We start from the raw sequence: 16,988 nt of genomic DNA on the forward strand, positions 1-16,988 counted from the left end.
TCTCAGCATTAACAATTAGCATGAAGTCAGCGTGTGTGTGACTACCTTTAGCCTCCCCAAATTAAAAATTCACCCTCCGCCCATTGCCATTGCTAGAGAAGCACTCCCGTGTTTGTTGCACGGCACCTCCAAGGACTGCGGGACGTAACGTCACTCACTGACCTGGAACGCAGCCTCATACACTGACAGTCCCTCAAAGATTGCTTGTTGTAATAGCGCCAGAGAGCCAAGCCTCGTTCTGGATCTGGAAGCACCCGAATGAAGCATGTTGTAATCGCATAGCGCCAGAAAGCCAAGCCTCGTTCTGGAATGGGAAGCATGCCTTATTGATTGGTGGTCGCATGTCTGTGACGCTCTTGTTTGACATGTGAGTAAAGGAAAGAGGCTGAGAGAGTGATCGCTGTTCTCTGTCGCAACGGCAAGTTTTGTAGTGAGGTTTTACCTTACAGCTGCTTACATTTATTTTTTTTGCTTACATTTTGTTAATACTGCATATATTGTAGATGTGTTATTTTAATTACACACAGAGCCTGTGATCACTTTCACTATATGGAAATAAAAATGCCTCATTCTAAAAGTTTCCTTGGGGGCTAATATTTAGTTTCATAGCCTTTCAGTTAACGTTTAGTATGTTACACAATGGCCAGTTGTAGGCAACTTTTCAATTGGTCTTTTTTTATAGTTTTTAAATTATTTCAGGCTTTCAAATGAGGGTCACTGACCCCCCGTCTAAAAACAACGCTTCGCAAAACGAAAAAAAATGTATTGTTATTGCTACGTTTTATTACTCGTCTTTCTATTCAGAATCCCTCCTATTCATATTCCAGTCTCTAAGGGTAGAACTACACGGGCGACTTCTATGCGTTTTCAGTGGATCCGACGTGCTGCGCCAAAACGCAGGCATCAAGTCAGATGCGATGAAAAATACGGTAATCTATAGCAATGTCGGATGGTGGTGTCGCAGCATCGGATGAACGCTGTGACAAGATCCGACATTTGTATTTCTTACCTTATTTATCGTCGCATCCGACTTGACGCCTGCGTTTTGGAACAGCACGTCGGATCCACTGAAAACACATGGAAGTCATCCGCGCAGTTCTACCCTTATACAAATCAATGTATCGTTTGGACCCTAGCAACCAGATTGCTGAAATTACTTACTGGAGAGCTGCTGAATAAAAATGCTAAATAACTCAACCACAAATAATAAATAATGAAACCCACTTGTAAATTGTTTCAGAATATCACCCTCTACATCAGGGATCCTCAGCCTTTTTTTTAACCAATTGGTCTTTGTTTTTTTTGGTTTTTTTTATAGTTTTTAATTATTTGTCCTCTTCTTCTGAATCCTTTCAGCCCTCAAATAGGGGTCACTGACCCCATCTAAAAACAAATGCTCTGCAAAACTAAAAATGTATTGTTATTGCTATGTTTTATTACTTATCTTTCTATTCAGAATCCCTCCTTTTCATATTCCAGTCTCTTATTCAAATCAATGCAAGGTTTGAACCCTAGCAACCAGATTGCTGAAATTACATGCTGGAGAGCTGCTGAATGAAAAATGCTAAATAATTTAATAACCACAAATAATAAAAAATGAAAACCACCTGTAATTTTTTTCAGAATATCACCCTCCACATCAGGGGTCCCCAACCTTTTTTTTTTTTTTTTTACCCATGAGCCACATTAAAATGTAAAAAAACTCCAAGAGCAACACAAGCATGCACAAATTACCTGGTGGTGCCAGTTGTGGGCTGTGATTGGCTATTGGTAGCCCCTGTGTGGACTCTGCAGCCTACAGGAGGCATCGTATTTATCAAACTAAAGCTTTCATCCAATCTAGGAATTTCATAAATGAGCACTTGCTTTGAGGCCACTGGGAGCAACATCCAAGGGATTGGTTAGCAACATGTTACTCCGGAGCTACTGGTTGGGGACCACTGTTCTATCTTATGCTAAATGTTTACTCAAACATCCCAACAAAGGAATACCTGGGCATGCCTCCAGGAAACAAATGTATTTTCCTCAAGATTTTATGAAATGACTACCTAGGTGTCAAGAGTTATGAATTCAGCTCCATAGCCGCTTATGTTTAAGGACAGGCTTCCTAACTTATCCCCTGTTCTTCCACTTTGAAAGGCCCCCAAAAGTGTAATAAAATATGTAATAACTGTCACCTCTCAGCATACAATTATATCAAAGTTATATGTGTAAAGACACAGAGAAGACATAAAATGGAAATTCAGTATGGGGCACAACATCCTTAAAAAAGGGAGTTTGCATTATGGTGACAGATACAACCACAGATGGACTCTAGTGGGGATTTTCAAGCATTTAGGAGGCTGTCCTACCTAAGCAATAGATAATAAAAATGTCACTGTTCTTATATTTTAATGAGGATGCAATAAAACTAAAGTTCTCTAAATCTTTCCATTTTCTTTAGTGCAGTGACAACTAGGAGACCAAAGAGGAACCTACATTATGGCTGCTAAGGGTGCAAAAGGGTCCAAATCCAAGCCGATTATCGTGAAGACTACACTGAACAACCCATATGAAATTGCCTGGAATACTGCATTAGGGGAAGACATGCAATTCATATTAAAAACTTTAACTGATAAATTTAAGGAACTTGGCCTAAAAAAGATCGAAATGGCAAAGAAACCTCGGAAAACCAAACAAGTAAAAACGACAAAGGGAACTGGCAGTGAAAAAGCAGAAACTCAGAAAGAAAGTTGTGAGGCAACAGCAAGCAAAGAGGTTGAAGAGGATCAAGGGAAATCAGGCTGGACACGGAATGACCTTCGCAAGGAGCTAGCTATTGGAATTAATGAGGTTACCAGAGGGCTGGAAAAAAATGAACTCAGCTTGGTCCTGGTTTGTAAATCTGCAAAGCCAGAAATGATCACCAAGCACCTCATTGAACTTAGCATAAGCCGTGAAACCCCAGCGTGCCAGATCCCACGTCTTAGTGAGAATATTGCACCCGCGCTTGGGTTAAAGTCTGTGTTGGCCTTGGGTTTTAAAAAGAACTCTGATGTTTTTGTTGAGGAAGTGAAGTCAATCATTCCCAAGATACCACCTTTAAATCTGCCTTGGTTAAATAAGGGGTTACAAAAGGCTGTATCCTCAGCGAAAGATGCTGAATCCATGGAGGAGGCGAGCAGTGAGCCATTGGGCAGCCGTAAACGTAAACACATGAAAAGTGAGGCAGAAACTACAGATGTGAGTGACATTAAGTTACAAGCCCTCAAAGTTAAAAAAATTGTACCCAATCCAAATAAGATTCGGAAAATCAAGAAGAAGAAACCCGTTAAGAAGTAACTGAGTCCATGCTCTCCCTGCTGGAAATGGTCTATTTTTTCATATAAATAAGGGTTTAGTTTGCTTGGAAGAGAAGTAGAGTTCTGAAGACTGCAAGAATTCAACAGTTTTTACCTGAAACATTAAGGGGTAGATTTATCAAAATATGAGTTTAGGTTTAGTTTCCTTGGAAGAGAAGTTGAGTTCTGAAGACTGCAAGAATTCAACAGTTTATACCTGAAACATTAAAGACATACTGACACCAGAAGACTTAAACTTTTTTATTATCTATCATAACATTATCTTTGAATGCTGTTTATAATTTTGACATAAAGGTATTTGCCTGATGCTTTCTCATTACCTTTCTTACCCCCCCTTTGTCCCCTATGAGGGGGCTGCCATATTTGTACAGCAGGAGTCTGTTGACAAAACAGTTAGGTTCAAGAACTTCAAGTAACAAGAACAATCAGCAAAAAACGATCAACATGACCTATAGGTAACTTTTAATGTAGATTAATATTTTGGAATAAATTTTTTAGTGTCAGCATCACTTCAAAAGAGAATTCAACCATAACGTTAAAAAAACCCTACCGCCCATAGACCCCCCTCCCTCCAGCCTAAGTGTTACCCCGGGCAAATGGCCCATACGCTTTACTTACCCCTCGGTGCACATTCAGGTACCATTCACGGGCGCCATCTTCTTCCCTCTGGAATGTGGCGGCGCATGCACAGTTGGAGCAATTTTCTGTTTTGCAACAACTGCACATGCGCTGAAACTCATGAAAATTGCTGAAGCGCCGGTCTCATTTAGAAGGTTACATGCCCATGAACTCCGATGCCTGAATCTGCACCAAGGGGTAAGTAAAATGTTAGGGGCATTTGCCTGGGGTAACACTTAGGCTGGCGGGAGGTGGGTCTATGTAGGGTAGGGTTTTTTTTAACATTAGGGTTGAATTCTCCTTTAAAGGAGAAGGAAAGCTACTGAAGCAGTTTATTGTCAATAGATTAGTCACAATAGTGCAAGCTATAACACTATATTTATTCTGCAGAATGCTTTTCCATACCTGAGTAAACAGCTCTAGAAGCTCTCTCTGTTTGTTTAGGATATCAGCTGCCATATTGCCTGAGTCTCTTCCTGCTCACTCATAGCTCTGGGCTCAGATTACAGCAGGGAGGGGAGGAGGGAGGGGGAGAGGATCAAACTGAGCATGCTCAAGGCTGTGCCCAGAAGGTTTAAGATGAAAACAGGAAGTATGATACAGAAGTCCATGAGTACACAATAGAAGGTAAGAAATGTGGTTTTTCTTATGACAGAGGACTCAAAGCAGCATTACATTGAGGGTTTACTGGTGTATTTATATAGACCTTTCTAATAAAGCTTACTTAATTTTAGCCTTACCACCTTTAAAGGAGAAGTCAACCCCTACATGCAAAAATAACTTTGTGACTTTCGGGCGCATACACAGTAGCTCCATAGCGGCAGATCCCTCCAACTGCACATGCGCCTGAAAGTCACAAAGTTTCCGATTTCTTTTTTCGGAAACTTCGTGACTTTCGGCACATGTGTAGTAGATCCGCACCGGCAAATGCCTCCTACTGCGCATGCGCCAGAAAACACCGCTGAATCCAGGAAGAAGAGCGCTCTGGAGAAGATGGCTGCTGTGAACTCAACAGGAGAGGACCTGCACGGAGGGGTAAATAACAAGTTAGGGGCATGTGCTCGGGGGAGAGTAGGGTCTACACAGGAGGGGGGGTATTTTTTGCACGTAGGGGTTGACTTCTCCTTTAAGGGGTAGATTTATCAAAATATTAGTTTAGATTTTAATAAATAAAAGCTCACCTACGTTCTATTTATTCCTCTGGGGTTTTTGGAAGTGTATTTATCAAATGGTGAGTTCTAGCTTTCATCCATTGATAAATAAGCTTATAAAAATCCCGTAAGAATTAATAGAATGCGGGTGAGTTATTTATTAAAATCTAAATTCACATTTTGATAAATCTGTGCCTAAAGGTGGCCAAACACTGACCGCATCTGTTCGTTCATGCGGTCCCGCGATCCGACCACCTGTAAAGCCACCTCAAGGTGGGCATATCGGGAGAGATCCGCTCGTTTGGCGATGTCTCCGTGTATGGCCACCTTTAGCTACAGTTTATCTTATAATGGTGCCATTTGGTCAAGGGGGGCAAACATTCACCTTATCAAGCAGTACAGTTTAAATAAATGGATAACAGAAAGTGGTTAATCAGATTAGAGATAGAAACTGCCAATACTCTGTTCCTGATATGCAGTATTTAGAGTAATGAGCAGTAACTTACAGGACCCCCCAGTGTATTTATGTGGGACTCTGGAATGCTAAATGGTTTCTGGTACAAAAAGACACTGTATTTTTTCCCAATAGGGTGTCATGGGATTGCAAGCTCTTCTCTACTGTCAGTGGTGTTAAATTGTAATGTTTAGATTTGGATCCCACAATCCTGCCTGCTGTCTAGAAGTGTACAAATGCTTATACTCAATAGGATTAAGGCTGTCTGAGGGGTTCTGGGAATTGTTTAGCAAACACTTTTGGTTGCGTGTCCTTGCTGATGGTACAATAACTTACATTTTACAATACTGCACCATCATATTCAAAAGATACAACAACGGAGGTGTGTGTTGTTTGAAGAAAGGTTACTTTAAGGGGCTGAAATGTCACCTGGAAGAGGAAAGTTTGGAATTTTTATTTTATCACCATTTATAAATTCATGCCAGTGCTCCATTCGTTTTTTTTTGTTATTCATGATTCTTTTCATGGATATTATATATGATTCACATGGAGTGCACAGTGTCAGTGCCATGTATTTTAATAAATACATACACATCTAGTTTGTATGTGTAATGATGGCTTTACATAAATATATACATGAGTCCAGCACCCTTCCTGGAGTTTAATTCGTGAATCTATCTCCGTCTAATCCTATTGTTAAAGGGCTTGTGGGCTCAGTGTTCGCTCACCGTTCACATAAGGTGGTTCGGGTGCATCTCGCCTGAACCTGCTCTTGTTATTTCAGGCAAATACACTCAGCCAATGTTATCTCAATATTCATTCTCACGTGTACAGTTATATATGGATCGGCTTACCCTCTCCATGGTGTGATGGCTTTACATCTTTTTTTCTTGGGCAGTATAATGTTACTTTTGTGGGGAAGGGCAGTGAAGTGAATAGCATTATTGTCACAACATACATAATATCAACCCCAGAAACTGGAATTTATAATCTGATAACCATAATTTGACAGTCAATGCCACAATGCATTCTGGTAGGCTGAATATGCAGAACCAGGATTGGTTAAAAGGGGAAGGAAGATATTTTAGTTCCCATGAATAAAAACAGCAAAACACTGTAAGATCACATAAGTATTTTATTAAAGGTCCTAAAACCTGCAGCTAAGGAACAAGCTTGAGTTTGTTTGATGAGACAGCCTGCGTGGTGGGCGGTCTTATGCAAGTCTCTTCACTTGTTTTGCAGATTGTTCTGTAGTCGCAATACCAGCTTGGTTGATGCACGGTCCGACTGGCAAACATGTAGATCCTGATTGGCTGTCACAGCTCACACGTGGGATGGTGCATAGGCAGAAAAAGTAGGAAAGCATAGGAGTTGTTTAAGTTTTACACAGAACAGAAAGCTGCATTAAGGGGAATGGACAGCTCTAGGTTTGAGGAGGCTGAATACAAACATTTTTCCCTTTTGAGTAAAATAGCAAAGTCACTGTACAGCAAGCTATGTGAGCACAAGAACGCACAAGGAAAATACTTGATAGGTTATTGAATTAAAGGGTTTAGGGGGTAGTTTTATGAAAGAGTGAAGTTAGAGATCTCCACAGTCTGCAGTCTGTTCATTCATTTCTATGGGATTTTTAAAGGGCATGTAAAGTTTAAAATAGAATAAGGCTAGAAATGGTGTATCTTGTATACTAAATATAAACATGAACTTACTGCACCACAAGCCTAATCAAAGAAATAATTTATGCTTTCAAAGTTGGCTACAGGGGGGTCACCATCTTGTAACTTTGTTAAACATCTTTGCAAGACTAAGACTGTGCACATGCTCAGTGTGGTCTGGGCTGCTTAGGGGTCATCATAAACAAAGCTGCTTGAGTTCTGCATGGCTGGGAAGTAAGGCGGGGGCTCCCCCTGCTGTTCATAAGTATGATTGTTTCCCTGCTCAGCAGTTAGGGACTGTCTGACAATTCCTATCCACAGCAGTAAATGAAGGGAGAATTTCACTGAATACAGTCAGGTTTCTTATAAAAACGGTACACATTTTTACATTAAACTATATTGGAGATAGGTTTCTTTTTCATTAAAGAAAGTAAAAATGGGATTTTATTTATTTTGCCTTTACATGCCCTTTAAAGGCATATTTATCAAATGGTGAACTTTCACTCTTATCACCCTTTGACAAATACGCCTTTAGAAATCCCATAGAAATGAATGGAGAGAGGCGGTACGGACTGTGGAGATCTGTAACTTCACTTTGCTAAATCTACCCCTAGGAGCCCCTTAATATTGAATTAATTTAGCACCAAAGTAATCGAATACACAAAGATAGAATGTGACGGATTTCTGCAGATTGTTATCATGCACTTGTCTTCATTCCAAAGATCATGTTTTATTTCATCCAACACAGGCATATTTATCAGAGAGAAAACAGAGCTCAGCACAGGGTAATTTCACCTGGATCCATTTACTTACATAGAATTATTTAGAAGCATCACATAGAGTGAACTTCATTTTCACTATCTGATAAACATTTTATTGTGCTGTAGCTTAACTCTCAGGTAAATATGTTCCAATACATTCTTTATATAAACATTGCAGATTTATTTGACAGAAAATGTAGTTAAAAGTATGATGGCATCAGTTATTCTGCCAGAAGACGAATAACGGACACACTTATAGGTGCTCCAGTTCCTATTCCCCATTACACGTATCAATTCCCACAATCAACAGAGAAATGTGTTATTGCACATGCCAATAGGGGGCATCAGAGGGATCCATGTAGAAAGCCATAAATATCAGAGTACACTGTGTTCACACACACACACACTAGCTACAGATTATTTTCAGGGACAGGTTTTTGTTTATTCTGATTTTGGTGCTTCTGTCAAGTCAAGCCTAATTTGACTCCAAATGTTTATCTGCTTTTGGAATCCATTCTACAATGTGCATGTGTACATAGAGACACTTCCATTCATATTCATTTTGGATACAGATGTAAGAGATAACTGAAAATTGTGAAATACACTAAAGAGACTGTAGAAGGTTTTGACATCAGCACAAACATATCCTTACTGGAAGAATGTAAAGCAATCATCACCTGTAATCATTTACATTAAAGGAGAAGGAAAGCTAACGAAGCAGTTTATTGCCAATAGATAGCTAACACTATACTATAACACTATATTTATTCTGCAGAATGCTTTACCATACCTGAGTAAACAGCTCTAGAAGCTCTCTCTGTTTGTTTAGGATAGCAGCTGCCATATAAACTTGATGTGAAATCACTTCCTGCCTGAGTCTCTTCCTGCTCTTTCATAGCTCTGGGCTCAGATTACAGCAGGGAGGGGGAAAAGGGAGAGAGGAGCAAATTGAGCATGCTCAAGCCCTAGCCCTGGAGATTTAAGATGAAAACAGGAAGTCTGATACAGAAGCCCCTGTGTACACAATAGAAGGAAAGAAATGTGGTGTTTCTTTTGACAGAGGACTCAGAGCAGCATTACTTTGAGGGTTTACTGGTGTATTTATATAGACCTTTCTGATAATGCTTACTTAATTTTAGCCTTTTCTTCTGCTTTAATAGACCCTCCCAAGCACTAAGTAAATGCTAGAAAGTCCGTGTGATGTGCTTTGTTATATCTAGTGACAGCTGGGTATGCGTGCAGCCGTGCATTTTCCAGTGTTATGCATGTCACAAGACAAGGAGGATTATGGCGATACACTTTCTTCTTTTTTTTTTTTTTTTGAAAGGGGACTCTTCATCCAAAAAAAATTCAAAATCCTATTTTATCACATTAGTCAAGCACAATGAACTTTACTTACACTTTATAAATTATTTGAATCTTGTTTCCTTCAGTCTGGGAACTCATAATTATAGCAAGCAGGCAGGAGCCATTTTGTGGACACTGTTATTAAGACAAGCCTTGTATCATCTCAGAATCTTGTTTGTGCACCAGAATAGGGGACCTGATGTCCATCCCCATGCCCTGGCTACACAATTAAATGGTGAAGAGAACGGGGGAATGTGGGGAGAGCAGTGACATCTAGTAAGTGCTGAATGGAAAGTGAAAGTAATTGTCTGCCCCGCCTCTATGCCTAAGGCATAGAGGAGGGGCAGACAATATTTGATTGACAGCCGAGATGTTTAAATGAGCTTACAACAGCTATGAATGCTTTAATAAAAAATAAAAATTGGATTTCGTGTTTAATTTGAAAAGGACTCTGATTATACAACTTTTTGTGTCCGGGTGACAGGTCTACTTGAATGCCATTATTCTTTGCGTTATGGTACCCCATGTTCTGATTTTTTGTGAAGCCAATCAAAGCCTCTACCCTACTCTAATTTATTCCTATTCAAGTGAAAGGGAAGCAGTGCAGGTCAGTTGTCAAAAAATGTTTGTGCTCAGTGTGTAATGATTAAAGAGTGTTCTAGAACAGGTAGTGGTGTTCTGTCACAATAGCAGCTTTCAAAATGTCACATTTTAGCCCTTATCCAGGTATGGGATCCGTTATCCTGAAACTCATTATCCTGAAAGCTCCGAATTACAGAAAGGTTGTCTCCCATAGACTCCATTTTATCCATATTTTTAAAAATGATTTCCTTTTTCTCTGTAATGATAAAACAGTACCTTGTACTTGATCCAAGCAAGTTATGATTGGAAGCAGAACCAGCCTATTGAGTTTATTTAATGCTCACATGATTTTTTGGTAGACTAAAGGCATGAAGATCCAAATTACAGAAAGATCCATTATCCGGAAAACCCCAGGTCCCGAGCATTCTGGATAACAGGTCCCATACCTGTAGTAGGTTTGTGCATACAAAATTATATACTTCATAGTTTAACTGAACCAGACACAGAATTATTTTAAGTTATAACAGGGTAATAGCATAAACTTAGTACAAGATCTAATAATTAATTGTCAGGTAGCATGGATTGGTCCCCTTTTTAAAACAACATATCCTTGGTTGCTATATGATGCACAAACTTTGTGAATTTTGTTGCGTTGTTCCCTATTGTCTAGCTCTGTGTTAGTCTCACACATTCATTCCAAAGGAACAGGCGCATGGCCATATGGGACAGGATGTTTTTCTTATCCTATATACATTGGTAAGTTAACTATGTAATCTTACCAGGCTTTTGTGGTCTAATTATTTTTTTAATATGCATTTTTAAAAGACCAGCAACTAAAATAATGAAATGGTTTTTTAAAGGAATGGTGATACCAAGAAATGAAAGCATTTTAAAGTAATGAAAATATAATGTACTGGTACAAACTGGTGTTATTTGCTTCTGAACCCTCTACTATAGTTTATATAAACAAGCTGCTGTGTAGCCATGGGGCAGCCATTCAAAGCTGAAAAAGGCTCACAGTAGATAACAGATAAGCTCTGTAGTATACAATGGGATTCTTCAGAATTTATGTTATCTACTGTGTATCCTGTACTTGAATGGCTGCCCCCATGGCTACACAGCAGCTTGTTTATATAAACTATATTTGTTTTTCTGTAGTAAACACACCATTTTTGCCAGTGCAGGGCAACAGTACATTATATAATATAGCACGTTCATGTTTTGGTGGTACTATTCCTTTAATTTAAATACAGATGAAGCAGAGCTTTATGAACTAGGTGGGAGCCTTTTCCCAATAGCATGGATGGTGTGCCAGATTCATTTTTGTCTTGTGAAATGAACAGCCACGGATAACTGTTTAGAAATAGAATTAATAGTGAGCAATATCTAAACAATGGTGTACGTAAAGGGGTAGTTCACCTTTGAGTTAACTTTTAGGGGCACATTTACTTAGCTCGAGTGAAGGATTAGAATGAAAAATACTTCGAATTTCGAAGTATTTTTTTGGCTACTTCGACAACAACTTATAATCGATTCGAACTAAAAATCGTTCGACTATTCGATAGTCGAAGTACTGTCTCTTTAAAAAAAACTTCGACCACCTACTTCGCCACCTAAAACCTAGCGAGCACCAACCTTAGCCTATGGGGTAGGTCCCCACAGGCTTTCCTAGCAATTTATGATCGAAGGGAAATCGTTTGATCAATGGAAAATTTTTTCCTTCGATCGAACGAATTGCGGTAAATCCTTTGACTTCGATATACGAAGTCGAAGGATTTAACTTCGATGGTCGAATATCGAGGGTTGATTAACCCTCAATATTCGACACATAGTAAATGTGCCCCTTAATATGATGTAAAGAGTGATATTCTGAGACACTTTGCAACTGGTTTTAATTTTTTATTATTTGTGGTTTGAGTTATTTGGCTTTTTATTCAGCAGCTCTCCAGTTTGCAGTTTCAGCAATCTTCTTGCTAGGGTCCAAATTACCCCAGCAACCATGCCCTGATTTCAATAAGAGACTGGAATATGAATAGGAGAGGGTCTGACAAGAAAAAGGAGTAATAAAAAGTAGCAATAACAATACATTTGTAGCCTTACAAAGCATTTGTTTCTCAGATGGGGTCAGTGACCCCCATTTGAAAGTTGGAAAGAGTCAAAAGAAGAAGGCAAACTATTCAAAAACTATAAATTAGACAAAACGAAGACCAAATGAAAAGTTGCTCAGGAGTGGCCATTCTATAACATGCTAAAAGTTGACATAAAGGTGAACCCCCCCTTTTAAGAACCAGGGATAACTGTTTAGTAATTTAGAAAAAAAAAAAAATAATGGATGAAAGATTCTAAATTCTCTGTTGGGTGACCCAGAACCCTTAATTTTAGGGATATATAATGAATACCAAACGTTATAAAACTTAACTGGCCTAAAACGGAACCAAATCTGCAATAGTATTCCAAAAAACGGAGTCAAAACTTAAACAGAGATTGTCTATATTGTTACAGTAAAAGCAGAGTTTAGATTGGGACAGGCAAATTCATATGAGACTCTTGGCCAGTGATCCCCAACCAGTGGCTCGTGAGCAACATGTTGCTCCCCAACCCATTGGATGTTGCTCCCAGTGGCCTCAAAGCAGGAGCTTATTTTTAAATTCCAAGCTTGGAGTCAATTTTTGGTTGCATAAAAACCAGGTGTACTGCCAAATAGAGACTCTTGTAGGCTACCAGTTCACATAGGGGCCATCAAATAGCCAATCGCACCCCTTAATTGGCACCCCAGGAACTTTTTGCATGCCTGTGTTGCTCCCCAGCCGTTTTAATTTTTGGGTAAAAAAAAAAAGGTTGGGGACCCCTGCTCTTGGCAAAAGAATTAGAATCAAGTCCTGGATTTAAAAGAAGCATCTCTACTGCATTAAACCTCCTGGGTGTAATGGTTCTCATGTTTCAGGAACATTGCATGTTTTCAGAATATCCCCACAGAAGGCAGGTTATTGTACCAATTTCTACACTCAGTAATTCATACGTGTTCCTTAAAAATCTGATCCAGAAACCATGCACAAGCTCAAATATGAAAGCAAGTTTGGGAATCAATGCATTAAGCTACATGCCAGCTAAACACAAATGGACCTTTCAAAGCGCCAGTCCCACCCCCCCTCCAAAAAAAAAATAAAACCTTTCCATTCTGGCGTAATCAATATTAGCTCCAGCCAGTTACCAGGTTTATAGTTTCAATATAACACTGTGACTTAAATAGAAAAAGCTAATTCCATTTCTGGTGAGTAGGACCAGCAGCAGAATGCCAGGACAAGTACAGCAGCAATATCCAAATGTTAAAGCCAGAGAGTGTCCATGTTGTCTGTGCTCTCTCAAACGCAGTCACTTGTTGGCGTTCTCAGAACCAAGGTCTTGATGATACCACCGAATGTAAAGAGTTTTATTTTACATGCATTCTGCAGTTTTCTGTATAAAAATGATGTTGGGTTAAAGACCAGAAACTCAGTCCACAAAGGAAAAAGTTTTAAATTGAAAGGAATGTGCTTTAGTTATTTTTGTACAAGTTCTTCATGAAAAAGAAGATTCATGACGGCGCGGTCCCATGCCTGTGTGGTGTCCGGATCTGCCAGCATTCTAAGATTTCCCGTCATTTCAGGTTTCCATTCCCTTTCCGTTTGCTTCCATGTACTTTTTGTTCATGCACAGAGGCTACTTGAGTCCCTTCGGATGACTACAGATGGAATGTAAATGCACTTCTTACTGCAACACTAAGCCGACCTGAAAGGTAGGAATGGTTATTCTACGTTATTCTAGACAAATAACACCAAACAGCAGGGGACATATGGGTTAACTGCCATGTGAGAAGACCAGGAAAGACAATATAAGGAGAGACAGTCATGTATGGGCCATATTAATAATCATATCAATAAGAAACTACAAAATCAGACTTCACTTTGTGGTGGTCAGAGGCACAAAGCCAGTATAGTGTATTGCCTTCTGTTAATGATGTTCTTCTCTACTGCCCCAATGTTACCAACTGAGATTTCAAACCTTGGCCTGTTCTTGCAATATGAAGCCACTGCGGCCAATAGGAGCAGAATTGTTGTGGGAGTGTACAGTGTCTTTTTTTATTTCATGTCCGGCTTCTTCCTCATGCTGCAATATTATAAAGTATATTGTCTCTAAAAGAAGAAAAGCTATGATCCTGTTGTGAGTAGTTTTGGTCCCACTTGTGACACAAAGGGATTCTGGCATGATTTGTATGGAGTAGTTTTTATTTCTACACTGTTTACACTGCAAATAATTCACTCTACAATATAAAATTGTATTCCTGAACCAGCAAGTTTATATTTTTAGTTGTAATATTGGTGTGTAGGCGCCATCTCAGGGCATTTTGCCTGGTCATGTGATTCAGAAAGAGCCAGCACTATAGGATGGAACTGCTTTCTGGCAGGCTGTTGTTTCTCCTACTCAATGTAACTGAATGTGTCGCAGTGGGATCTGGATTTTACTATTGAGTGCTGTTCTCAGATCTACCAAGCAGCAGTTATCTTGTGTTATGGAGCTGCTATCTGGTTACCTTCCCATTGTTCTTTTGTTAGGCTGCTGGGGGGGGGGGTGATATCACTCCAACTTGCAGTACAGCAGTAAAGAGTGACTGAAGTTTATCAGAGCACAAGTAACATTACTGGGGGCAGCTGGGAAACTGACAATATGCCTAGCCCCATGTCAGATTTCAAAATAAAAAAAAAATCTGTTTGGTCTTTTGACAAATGGATTTCAGTGCAGAATTCTGCTGGAGCAGCATTAACGAAGGCATTTTAAAAAAATAATAATACATTTTCCCCATGACAGTATCCCTGTAACGCAATGACAGAAGTAGCTTTTTGTCACCCGCAGGAGATCGCCTCCCAAAGTGTTCAAAAACATGTAATGTGTTTTACATTGGATGATCATCATTCTCTGGCATTACAAGTTTTTCCTGGATGCTCTGAAAACCCCTGGCAATCTCCTGCAGGTGACAAACAGCTACATCCAGGGCCGGAACTAGGGATACGCAGTGTAGGGCGCAAAGCTGGGGGGCGCCAGGCATGTACCTGCTCTATCGCCTACCCCCTTGTCGTGCTATTTCCACAAGTTTTTGCTCTTCCGCACATGCGCCAACTTGTGCATGCACACACGAGAGCACCCATGTGCGTGCTCAGCCGGCGCCGTGACCGGCCAGGTTGCCTAGGGTGCCTGGCTGGTCTGCCCCGGCACTCGCTACATCTGGAATTGCCCTTATCTGTTCCAGTAAGGCCACAATCAGGGTTGTTTCAAAATGTTGGCAGAATAAGTGCTTTTAAAACTAATCTGTAAATAGTACATTATTTTACTGCACTTCATAGTGTTAGCTGAAGACTATATTTGCACAAAGACTGTTTTGCATGTTGGAGAAATATTTTCCAAATGTAACCACACAATCACTATGGGAAATGGTTTCACGAAAACAAAAGACCCCTCAATTTCCTCACCTTATCAGATTCCATGGCTGGACACTTCCAGTTATACAGATAATACTGCAGATTGCCATCTCCAATCCCAAACTTCAGCTTTTCCAAGAAAATTCTGTTTTCCATTAAATCGAGAGCATTAAAAACATCGAATCCTTTCTGCCAAGATAACAGAATAAATCATTTAAAATAAATTCAGTAGAAACAAGCAGCCAACACATCATAAATACAATATAAAATACTTATTTGTTTTACTATTATCATATATTTTTATGTTGTCAAATATAAGGCTATTAAAAGTCACCTCCGAGTTTCATGACCTTGATTTAAACACTTGGCCTCCTGCCTTTATATAGTTATGGAACTATATACAGTACAGAACTTTTTGTTTGATAATCACACCTACTGCACTCCGGGTGAGGGAAACAAAACTATTTTGGTCAAAAAAATCTCCTGGAGAATTATGTTGCAAACATGGGAAGGGAATTCTTCTGCACGTGTGCGATATACATGCAGATAATGAGAAAGCTGGGACCCTTCTTATTAGCGATGAACCGAATCCACTATTTTGGATTTGGCCGAACCCCCGAATCCTGAATACCGAACCAAGTCCTAATTTGCATATGCAAATGAGGGATGGGAAGGGGAAAACATTTTTTACTTCCTTGTTTTGTGACAAAAAATCATGCGATTTTCCTCCCTGCCCCTAATTTACATATGCAAATTCGGATTCAGTTTGGCCGGGAGGAAGGATTTGGCCGAATCTGAATCCTACTGAAAAAGGCTGAATCCTGGCCAAATTCCCGAACCGAATCCTGGATTCGGTGCATCCCTACTTCTTATTAGTTATTCTTAAAAATCCCAGAACGGCATAGCACTCCCTAGAAGCATACTTTGGCCTAAATACTATTGTTTTCCCCAACCGGGTGGGGGAAAACAATTTTCCTACGATAGGTGCCCTTTAAATACAATGGGGGCCGATTTAAAACAATTTTGATGTTGCAGCAGTGTTTTCCCAGCCATAATTTACTCTGATAATCTGGCACGTGTGATGCTATCCATACGGTTCCCCTATATTCCTAATGACGTGCACATTCTTCTAACAGTGCTTTCAAACTGACTCTGTATATTCAGTGAGCAATGTCCATGTTACTTGCTATTCTTTAGGTTTGATCACACAGTGTTATGTGTGTCAGCCATATGTGTCAGTAACCCACCCCCATTACCTCATTCAGTCACGTATTATGCTAGCAATGCTATAAAATTGGATTTTTTTTTTTTTTTTCAGTTTAAACTTTGTATCTGTTCATTCAGCACTTACACATGTCTTGACATCAGCAACATATTTATGTACACTGTCAGGGGCGTAATTATAGAGGAAGCAAACCCTGCCGCTGTAGGGGGGCCAGGAGGTATAGGGGACCTATGAGGTCATAATACATATACAGTTTCAATAAATATTGGTAAAACAAGTCAACCTCTTAACATTTTGGGAGCCTGAAAAATAACTTGCTATGGGGCCCAGTAATGTCGTTACACCACTGTACTAGTGCTTCTGAAGCAAACCATGTTAAACATGCATGGTGACTGCATTAT

The 16,988-nt window shown here is 39.7% G+C and overlaps 2 protein-coding genes across 5 annotated transcripts in view; one reads left to right on the top strand and one right to left on the bottom strand.

The window, feature by feature from the left end:
* The first annotated feature begins 236 nt into the window (after positions 1-236).
* rpp38.S (ribonuclease P/MRP 38kDa subunit S homeolog) lies at positions 237-3,647 on the top strand. Of its 4 annotated transcripts, none has more exons than XM_018268743.2 (2): positions 237-367; positions 2,444-3,647. In XM_018268743.2, exon 2 carries the CDS (start codon positions 2,482-2,484, stop codon positions 3,319-3,321), a length of 840 nt encoding a protein of 279 aa, XP_018124232.1. In that variant the 5' UTR covers positions 237-367; positions 2,444-2,481; the 3' UTR covers positions 3,322-3,647. The 4 variants fall into 4 exon arrangements, with proteins under 4 accessions (XP_018124232.1, XP_018124231.1, XP_018124233.1 ...); XM_018268742.2 differs by having other exon boundaries at positions 290-418; positions 2,449-3,647; XM_018268744.2 differs by having other exon boundaries at positions 344-430.
* An 8,735-nt stretch (positions 3,648-12,382) lies between these two features.
* nmt2.S (N-myristoyltransferase 2 S homeolog) overlaps positions 12,383-16,988 on the bottom strand; it is a 34,332-nt gene continuing 29,726 nt past the window's right edge. Inside the window, exons 11-12 of the mRNA XM_018269145.2 lie at positions 15,414-15,551; positions 12,383-13,677 (exon numbers count right to left, since the gene is read on the bottom strand). Coding sequence (XP_018124634.1) covers positions 13,657-13,677; positions 15,414-15,551 — 159 coding nt within the window. The 3' untranslated portion in view covers positions 12,383-13,656. The remainder of the gene's footprint in view (positions 13,678-15,413; positions 15,552-16,988) is intronic.

Source organism: Xenopus laevis, chromosome 6S, assembly GCF_017654675.1.
Source record: "Xenopus laevis strain J_2021 chromosome 6S, Xenopus_laevis_v10.1, whole genome shotgun sequence".
Lineage (NCBI taxonomy): Eukaryota > Metazoa > Chordata > Amphibia > Anura > Pipidae > Xenopus > Xenopus laevis.